The 10,647-nt window shown below is 42.5% G+C and overlaps 1 protein-coding gene across 1 annotated transcript; it reads right to left on the bottom strand.

Annotated features, from left to right (window-relative positions):
* Positions 1-218: 218 nt before the first annotated feature.
* Positions 219-9,008, bottom strand: LOC106576246 (mitochondrial inner membrane protease ATP23 homolog). Its single transcript, XM_014153314.2, has 6 exons — positions 8,739-9,008; positions 8,417-8,462; positions 1,677-1,758; positions 1,431-1,568; positions 1,236-1,319; positions 219-951 (listed from the first exon to the last, which is right to left on the bottom strand). Exons 1-6 carry the CDS (start codon positions 8,887-8,889, stop codon positions 748-750), a joined length of 705 nt encoding a protein of 234 aa, XP_014008789.1. The 5' UTR covers positions 8,890-9,008; the 3' UTR covers positions 219-747.
* Between the last annotated feature and the right edge of the window lie 1,639 nt (positions 9,009-10,647).

Genomic DNA, 10,647 nt, shown 5'->3' with positions numbered 1-10,647 from the left:
GATTTGCTCATCTGATGGAATGATGCTGAAATGGATTAATGCATGCTTCTTGATAGTATGAAATCTAAATAAGCATGTTTCATGTTGTCTTCAGGGAATGCTGTGTCTGTTTAATGTAACGTGGGTACAAACTGAGCACTTTGTAGAATTCGTTTTTTTTAATCGTCTTTGTCAATTCATAAACGCTAATGCGATAATAATCAAGGCTCAATATCATATTATTCATAATAATCAAATATTTATTTAAACAAGTTGACTTAGTACAGTACAATAAAATCTATTTACAGTGAACTCCCAGTTCTGTCATTTTATGTCCACATGGCAGAGTAGAGAGGTGGAGAGTCCCCCTTGGAAATGTGTCCCCACCTTTCAGTCTTGAAATAAATTTTACAGGCATCATATACCCTTCAAACACCAACTTTGGAACCGCTCTAAAAAGGACGACCAACAAATATTTGGGCCACATTTATCAATATCCAAAAGGAAACCACTCCATCACATTCTTTAGTTATAGTATTAGAGTCCACAATAGCGTGCCATGAAAACATAGAATTTATTATATCCTTTGATTTATTTAAATGACAGAGAGAAAGAACTCTGAATTTTTCCCTTCAGGAGGTAATTTCATACAATTTTTGACAGTAATTCTGCTAAGGGCAGTGGTAGGTTGCCCAGGTTTCTGCAAGGATCCTTACAATAGCACCCATGGAAATTAAATTATAATTCATTTGTGCACGTAATAACACATTAAAGGTTTGCGTAATACCGATCTCGGTTCTCAAAATCTCTGTAGGCAAACTTGGCGTCCTTCTTGTCATGTGGGATGCGGCCGAAGGGGGCGTGGTCATTGAAGCAGGTGTCGAATACCTCGTTCACCACTTTCTCTGCCTCCTCTCGGCTCACCTTCCTAACAGCAAGGATGGAGCGCAAGGCACGTCCCCGAACACATTCCTGATAGGTAGTAGTGAATGGGTTAGGTAGGAAGTTCTTCATGTGAATATTGGCCATCATATGCACTTCTTGTTAATCGCTAAGCACTGAAAAAGGCAGTGCTATACGTGCCATTACATTGTACTACAGTTTCAACTAAACTGGTTGTCAATTCAGACATACCAGTTCACGGGATGGGAAAAATCATGTTATGCTATACCATGAAGGATACCAGTTTTTACTGAAATACATACAAGTAAGAATAATTTTGTTTGCAGTGAATTCACATGATCTCCAGATATTACCTGATGGTGCTTCTTGAGGCCAAAGTTGAACCTGGATACTTCATTGTGGAAAGAGCAATCCCCACTGAGATTGGCTGCTCGAATCTGAAAAATAAGAGCCGAACAATTAGCATGACTTCCTTTAAAACACAATTAAAACTGAGCACAAACACAATTCATTCCCCCATAACATGCATGTTTATCTCTTGGTCTCACCTCTGAGCAGGCCAAGTGCTTGAAGTTGTTAAACCAATCCACATGCGCCCGGCAGTGGTCAAAGGCATGGATGAGCTCATGTGTAACCACTCTGTTCATGTGGGACTGCTGGTGAATATTATTCTGACACAAAACAATCTAGAAATGGGAAGGGGGGAAAACAATTGGTATCTTACAGATGTGATACAAAGTACACAGTGTAGCATGTGAACCTGTACACAAAGGTAACGGTTCTAGCTGTCTTACTTGTGATGACGTTGCATCGAAACCACCACTGACAGTCCCATCACAGTCTTCACAGGAGAAATGTCTGTCTTTGTACACTGCACTGAAGAGACAGGATAATACTTGACAAAGGGGTGGCATAATGATGTCAAATGTACATTAGCATGGAAGAAAAAGAAGAAAAAAATCACGGCATGGTACAGTGAGGGGAAAAAGTATTTGATCCCCTGCTGATTTTGTACGTTTGCCCACTGACAAAGAAAGGATCAGTCTATCATTTTAATGGTAGGTTTATTTGAACAGTGAGACAGAATAACAACAAAAATATCCAGAAAACGCATGTCAGAAATGTTATAAATTGATTTGCATTTTAATGAGGGAAATAAGTATTTGACCCCCTTTCAATCAGAAAGAGTTCTTCTTCTTAAAGGGAGTGCTCCTAATCTCAGTTTGTTACCTGTATAAAAGACACCTGTCCACAGAAGCAATCAATCAATCAGATTCCAAACTCTCCCCCATGGCCAAGACCAAAGAGCTCTCCAAGGATGTCAGGGACAAGATTGTAGACCTACACAAGGCTGGAATGGGCTACAAGACCATCGCCAAGCAGCTTGGTGAGAAGGTGACAACATTTGGTGCGATTATTCGCAAATAGAAGAAACACAAAATAACTGTCAATATCCCTCAGCCTGGGGCTCCATGCAAGATCTCACCTCGTGGAGTTGCAATGATCATGAGAACGGCGAGGAATCAGCCCAGAACTACATGGGAGGATCTTGTCAATGATCTCAAGGCAGCTGAGACCATAGTCACCAAGAAAACAGTTGGTAACACACTACACCGTAAAGGACTGAAATCCTGCAGCGCCCGCAAGGTCCCCCTGCTCAAGAATACATATACATGCCCGTCTGAAGTTTGCCAATGAACATCTGAATGACTCAGAGGACAACTGGTGAAAGTGTTGTGGTCAGATGAGACCAAAATGGAGCTCTTTGACATCAACTCAACTCGCCGTGTTTGGAGGAGGAATGCTGCCTATGACCCCAAGAACACCATCAAACATGGAGGTGGAAACATTATACTTTGGGGGTGTTTTTCTGCTAAGGGGACAGGACAACTTCACCGTATCAAAGGGACGATGGACGGGGCCATGTACCGTCAAATCTTGGGTGAGAACCTCCTTCCCTCAGCCAGGGCATTGAAAATGGGTCGTAGATGGGTATTCCAGCATGACAATGACCGAAAACACACGGCCAAGGCAACAAAGGAGTGGCTCAAGAAGAAGCACATTAAGGTCCTGGAGTGGCCTAGCCAGTCTCCAGACCTTAATCCCATAGAAAATCTGTGGAGGGAGCTGAAGGTTCGAGTTGCCAAACATCAGCCTTGAAACCTTAATGACTTGGGGAAGATCTGCAAAGAGGAGTGGGACAAAATCCCTCCTGAGATGTGTGTAGACCTGGTGGACAACTACAGGAAACGTCTGACCTCTGTGATTGCCAACAAGGGTTTTGCCACCAAGTACGAAGTCATGTTTTGCAGAGGGGTCAAATACTTATTTCCCTCATTAAAATGTAAATCATTTTATAACATTTTTGACATGCGTTTTTCTGGATTTTTTTTGTTATTCTGTCTCTCACTGTTCAAATAAACCTACCATTAAAATTATAGACTGATCATTTCTTTGTCAGTGGGCAAATGTACAAAATCAGCAGGGGATCAAATACTTTTTTCCCCCACTGTATATCTATTACATCACGTGTCAAATTCATTCCACAGAGGGCAGAGTGGCTGCGGGTTTTCGCTCCACCCTGTACATGACTGATGAATTAAGGTCAGTAATTAGTAAGGAACTCCCCTCACCTGGTTGTCTAGGTCTTAATCGAAAGGAAAAAACAAAAAACCAGACACTCGGCCCTCCGTAGAATTAGTTTGACACCCCTGTATTACCTACAGTGAGTGTACAAAACATTTTCTTTTTTTTGATTTCACCTTTATTTTACCAGGTAAGCTTGTTGAGAACAAGTTCTCATTTACAACTGCGACCTGGCCTAGATAAAGCAAAGCAGTGCGACACAAACAACACAGAGTTATACATGGAATAAACAAGCGTACAGTCAATAACACAATAGAAAATAAAAAAACATTAGGAACACCTGCTCTTTCCATTACAAACTGACCAGGTGAAAGCTATGATCCCTTTTTGATGTCACTTGTTAAATCCACATCAGTGTAGATCAGTGGGATTCAAAGTCGGGGTCGCAACCCCACTAGGGAACTGCACTGGCGTCGCCAATTAAAAATAAATAATTTCTATAAAACATTAAGAGTACAGATTATTGTATGGGACAATGCACAAACATTTTACAGAGTAAATATATTTATTGGTTTATTTTCATTTTGATAAGAAATGAAAATGCAATGAATTTAAGGTTATTTGTTGATGTAAAAAAATCTGAATTTTCTTGGGGGAAAACATAGGGTCCTCAGAAATTCTGGCGAAAAAAATGGGGTCCCGCTGAAAAAGTTTGAATACCACTGGTGTAGATGAATGGGAGGAGACATGGATTGTGTATGTGTGCCATTCAGAGGGTGAATGTGCAAAACAAAATAATTAAGTGCCTTTGATATTAAGTGCCAGGCACATCGGTTTGATTGGGTCAAGAACTGCAACGCTGCTGGGTTTTTCAAGCTCAACAGTTTCCGTGTGTATTAACAAATGGTCCACCACCCAAAGGACATCCAGCCAACTTGCCGACTTTGGGAAGCATTGGAAGTCAACATGGGCCAGCATCCCTGTGGAACACTTGACACCTTGTGGAGTCCATGCCCCGACTAATTGAGGCTGTACTGAGGGCAAAAGGGGGTGCAACTCAATATTAGGAAGGTGTTCCTAATGTGTTGTACACTCAGTGTATAATATAATAGATACTGTAGCAAAACTGTAATGACATTATTCATGTGACTAAAGCCTTACAATATGTCTTATTCTAATTGTAATGTCTGTCTTACAATTATACTGAACAAAAATATAAACGTAACATGTAATATGTTTTTATCCTGTTTCATGAGCTTAAATAAAAGACCCTGGACATTTTCCATAAGCACAAATGCTTATTTCTCTCAAAATGTGTGCACAAATTTCTTTACATCCCTGTTAGTGAGCACTAGTGAAAATACATCCACCTTACAGGTGTGGCATATCAAGATGCTGATTAAACAGCATGATCATTACACAGGTGCACCTTGTGTTGGGGACAATTAAAAGGCCACTAAAATGTGCAGTTTTGTCACAAAATACAATGGCACAGATGTCTCAAGTTTTGAGGGAGCGTGCAATTGGCATGTTGACTGCAGGAATGACAACCAGAGCTGTTGCCAGAGAATACAATTTTAATTTCTCTACCATAAGTAACCTCAAACGTCATTTTAGAGAATTTGGCAGTACGTCCAACTGGCCTCATGTCCAACTGACCTCACAACCACAGACCATGTGTAACCACACCAGCCCAGGCCCTCCACATCTGGCTTCTTCACCTGGGAGATCGTCTGAGACCAGCCACCTGGACAGCTGACGAAACATGGGTTTTGCACAACCGAAGAATTTCTGCACAAACTGTCAGAAACCATCTCAGGGAAGCTCATCTGCGTGCTCGTTGTCCTCACCAAGGTTTTGAAGTTCAGCGTCATAACTGACTTTAATGGGAAAATGCTCACCCCGATGGTCACTGGCACGCTGGAGAAGTGTGCTCTTCACGGACGAATCCCAGTTTCAACTGTTCCGGGCAGATGGCAGGGAGCGTGTGTAGTGCCGTGTGGTTTGCAAGTGGTTTGCTGATGTCAACATTGTGAACAGAGTGCCTCATGGTGTCAGTGGGGTTATGGTATGGGCAGGCATAAACTACGGACAACGAACACAATTGCATTTTATCGTTGGTAATTTGAACACAGAGATACCATGACGAGATTCTGAGGCCCATTGTCAAGCAATTAATCCGCTGCAATCACCTCATGTTTCAGCATGATAATGCATGGCCCCGTGTCGCAAGGATCTGTACACAATTCCTGGAAGCTGAAAATGTCCTAGTTCTTCCACGGCCTGCATACTCACCAGACATGACGCCCATTGAGCATGTTTGGAATGCTCTGGATCAACGTGTACAAAAGGGTGCTCCAGTTCTCGCCTATATCCAGCAACTTCACACAGCCATTGAAGAGGAGTGGGACAACATTCCACAGGCCACAATTTACAGCCTGATCAACTCTATGCAAAGGAGATGAGGCACGACACATGAGGCAAATGGTGGTCACACCAGATACTGACTGGTTTCCTGATCCACGCCCCTACCTTTAAAAAAAAAAAGCTATCTGTGACCAACAGATGCATGCATATCTGTATTCCCAGTCATGTGACATTTGTAGATTAGGGCTTAATGAATGCATTTAAATGGACTGATTTCCTGTAACTCAGCAAAATCTGAAATTGTTACATGTTGCGTTATATTTTTGTTCAGTGTACAATAAATCAGTGTCATGGCAGCTAGACCCGAGCATTATGGCAGCTAGACCCGAGTAACGTGTTTTTTGCAATGAATGAGCTGAGATACAAGGAGGAAACACAGCCCCGGGAATGGATGGGCTATGCTATGAGCAACTTAAACACCTGGATGATTTGGTACTGGAGGTGGTACTGGCGTTAATGAATACAGCGTGAGAAGAAGGGGTGTTACCAGCACTGCGGAAACATGCCTTAGTGGTACCAACTGTAAAACCGTGAAAAGAAGCATCACACCCGGGTTCATACAGACCCATAGCGTTGACCTCTGTACTGTGTTAAAAGTAATGGAAAGAATGGTCACAGACAGATTAGTACATATGTTTGAGAGTAAATGTATGTTTTCCTCGTACCAGAGTGGTTTTAGGTTAGGACGGTGTACTATGGACTGTGATATAAAGAAGGCGCTGGCCAACAAGGAGGGAGTGGTGGTGTTGTTTCTGGACATTGAAAAGGCATACGACATGCTCTGTAAAGGGGGACTGCTGCTGGAGCTATATTCTGCTGGGGTGAGTGGTTGCTGTTTAATTGGATCCAGGATTTCTTCAAGAACCGGACCACACAGGTCGAAGTTGGTGGAGCTTATTCTGAGTTAGTGGGGATAGAGAATGGGACACCGCAGGTAAGTGTAATTAGTCCAATTTTGTTTAACATAAATGGTGAATGCCATGTTCCAGGATGTTGGGCCTGGTTTTGGCCTTTCCCTGTTTTCCGATTATGGGGCGCTCTGGAAAAGAGGAAGGAATATCCTGTTTGTGGTCCAGAAGGTGCAAGAGGCAATGGAAAAGGTGGTGGATAGGGCAGATAAGTGGGGATTTAGAATTTAAGCAGCAAAGACCAAGTTTGTAATTTGGGGATTTAAAAGAAGGAAGGTGATGTAAGGGTTTTAAAATGTGTGGTTGACTGCTGGAACGGGTCAAGGCATTCAAATTCATGTAGGTTTGGTTGGAAGTGAATGACCTAGAGTATCCATGTGGGGAATAATTGTTTTTGAACGGTGCAGTAAAGTTATTAATATAATATGGTGCCTGTCCAGGATATCTTGGGGAGCAGACATCAGCTCCATACAAATGATTTACCAAGCAATGATCTGCTCAGTGCTGGACTATGGACTATGGCATTTGGGTCGGCGGCAGCTACAACACTACAGATGTTGGATGTGGTACAGGCAATTGCGCTGCGGTTGTGCTGTGGGGCATTTCAAACTACCCCTATCCCTGCGTTGTTGACTGAAATGGAGGAGGTCCCGTTGAGGCTACAACTAGCTAAGCTGGCCATGCGCTATGGGATGAAAGTGCAGGGGCATGTATCATCTCACCCTGCAAGATGTCTGTTGGGAGAGGCATGGGAATGGGGAGAGGGAACTGGAGTGAGAAGAGGTAGGCCAAGCTATCTGACCCAAGTGCAGGAATGAGGGGTAGGAGTCAGGAATGGGAGGTCTGGAAGTGGGGGGTCCCTGTCTGCGTGTTCCTCTGAGGCTGTTGCCAGAGCCTGATGTTAACATGACCATTCTTGATGTAATAAGGACTAAGGACTGTAGAGAGCCTTCTCTGGTGGTTGAGGCCCATCTGCCGTGGGCCTGGGGGTCCCTACTTACACATTCACAGATGGATCAAAGAAACCAGGCAGTGGGAGAGCAGAGTTTGGGATACATGTTCCTGGTTTCAGATACATCAGGGGAGGCAGTTGTCTGATGGAGTTTCAGTCTTCTCTGCTGAAATGATAGCACTAGTGTGAGCATTGGGATGGGTGGAAGAAGTGGGGAGGTTGGGGCATTGTGGATTGGGAAGTGGGTTATTGTTAGTGGAGAAACACCCAGATGGCAAGTGTGACGAATGTGGGGAGGAAGAGACTGTACGACTGTGACGCATGTTCTGTTATAGCAGACAGTATGCTGAGGATAGGAGGATATTTTTCTGTGAGCTGACTAAATTGGGTGTAACCACATTTTCGCTTGTAACTATTTTGGGCTCAAATGACAGGCGGAGCAAAATAGAAAGGAAGCTGTTGTGGTTTCTTTATTCCATCGGCTTGCACCTAGGCTATTTATATAATGAAGTGTGTTTTTCACTCTCCAGCCTGAGAAAGGCAGCAATACGCATTACTTGTCTAGTCTGCCGGTAACTGATAGGAGGAAGAAGAAGAATTATGGCAGCTGACAGCTGTGTTGAGTTGTGATTGATGAGGATAGTGGCTGGCTGACACTTACCATCCTGAGCTTTTCATGGCTCCAAGGAGAAGCTTTGCATATGGACCTGAAAGGGAGATAGAATGAGATTAGGCCTAATCGGTTATGCACCATGACAGCAATCAGGTCATTCAACAACTAGCGTATAGCTAACTGGCTTACTCATGACAGTCTCTTTACTGTTCAACGATAGCTGGCTAGCTAAGCTTGCTAGAAACATGGCTATGACGTATATGACAAATGTAAACACGGCATCAATGGTTACACGGTCATCTAGCTAACTATTGCCATGCGATATATTTGAGGATGACAGACATATCAGCTTGCTAGCCTGTTAGCTTACTTGTTTCCATTGCGAATTGTAGCATAACCTGACATTTGTGATTGAAAGTGAACAAGCTTTCTGCTATCGATCCCTTTTGGAACTTTCCAGAATTCCTTTCCGGGAATAGGTTATATCCATAGTCATCTTCTTGCTGTTCAGTTTGAGCCATTGCATGAGAATTGTTTCTAAAATATATACTTTTGCTTCTAGGAACAAGCACAGCCTAGCAACGAGAGGTCGGTCTGTTTTTCAAATCACGTGGTAAACCAGACCGAGGTCAAATTAGTTTATATTGGATATTCCTATTTCAATCATCAATAGCTCTCACACGGCGTGCCATGACTATGATAATGATATACTGTTTTTTATATGATATATGATATATATATATATGAGAGAAAGAGATGTATGGAGAAAAATCCACACCTTTTTTCTATCCACCCATGCTGATTCAGAATACACCAATTTCATAGTCAAGGCATGCTTGGATCAATAGCTATTGACAAGAGAAAACAGAATATCCAGTATAAACTAATTTCACCTTGTAAGCCAGAGGTGAAAGATTCAATTAATGTCTGCAACAACATTGTTGCTAGCTAGTTACAGAAAATACATTTGCTTTTTGTAATATAATTACAAACAAGGTTTATTGAAACACATTACTCCATGCATTGGCAAGTGACATTGACTGCGTGCACGTTCGGTATAGAAGAAAACGCAAAGGCTGCTGGGAGATGCTGTCAAAGGGAGAGTCGGATGACGCGAGACCATGGATGGTGGTTGGAGGAGCAGCGCGCTTATTTGAAATGGAAAAGTGTCACGGTAGCTTTTCATGAAGAAGAACCTCAAGATGAAGCAGCTGCTTTATAAATTGAGCGCTACATCCCGAGGGGTTCGTGCTGATTGTATGGCGATTGTGACAGCCGGTTAAATGGCGTCCCTTGAGAAGGCAAGAACAATATGTATGTTAGAAGAAGTGCACTATTATCATAAGGAGATGTATTTATTTTAATTTTAATTTCACCTTTATTTAACCAGGTAGGCAAGTTGAGAACAAGTTCTCATTTACAATTGCGACCTGGCCAAGATAAAGCAAAGCAGTTCGACACCTACAACAACACGGAGTTACACATGGAGTAAAACAACATACAATCAATGATACAGTAGACAAATAAGTCTATATACAATGTGAGTAAATGATGTGAGATAAGGGAGGTAAAGGCAAAAAAGGCCATGGTGGCAAAGTAAATAAAGTATAGCATGTAAAACACTGGAATGGTAGATTTATAATTTGAAGAAAGTTCAAATTTTAAATATAAATAATATGGTGCAAAGGAGCAAAAATAATAAATAAATACAGTAGGGGAAGAGGTAGTAGTTTGGGCTAAATTATAGATGGGCTGTGTACAGGTGCAGTATACTTGGAATACTGAGAGAGATGGTTAAAAATGGCGGGGGAAAGGGAGATGGTCTGTTAAAGAAGAATGGTAGAAAGAGTAAGCTGAGGAGAAATGGAAGTGAATGAGGTTGAAGTATCGGAGGTGAAGTTCTCAGAGTCGAGGCTTGCACCGAGGGTCAGGATAAAGATGAGTCTGACAGTAGGAGTGGAGTTTTTGGGAAAAGGGGACCCTTGTCTTTTCGCTGATCCATTTGTGGTTTCAGGGTGGGTGAAAACAGAGTTGGGTGCTGTGGAATCGGTGAAGGTAACCAGAAGTGGTCTTGTGATAATTGTTTGTTTCTGCTGGTCAGAGGGAGAAAGCGCTCCACGTTAAACGGAATGTGGGCAAGAAATGTAAATAGTTTTGCTCGCAAGAAATGGGTGCCATTGAAAGGAGCGATTACTGGAGTAGCAGTACATGTAAAAGTTGATCAACTGAAGGGGGAGATTCCCGATGTTTGTGATGCTCGTCGTTTGGTGCGACACAGA

This window comes from Salmo salar, chromosome ssa17 (genome assembly GCF_905237065.1).
Source record: "Salmo salar chromosome ssa17, Ssal_v3.1, whole genome shotgun sequence".
NCBI classification, from domain to species: domain Eukaryota; kingdom Metazoa; phylum Chordata; class Actinopteri; order Salmoniformes; family Salmonidae; genus Salmo; species Salmo salar.
The sequence above is the reverse complement of the archived record's forward strand: the minus strand, read 5'-3'. Positions and strand labels throughout refer to the sequence as shown.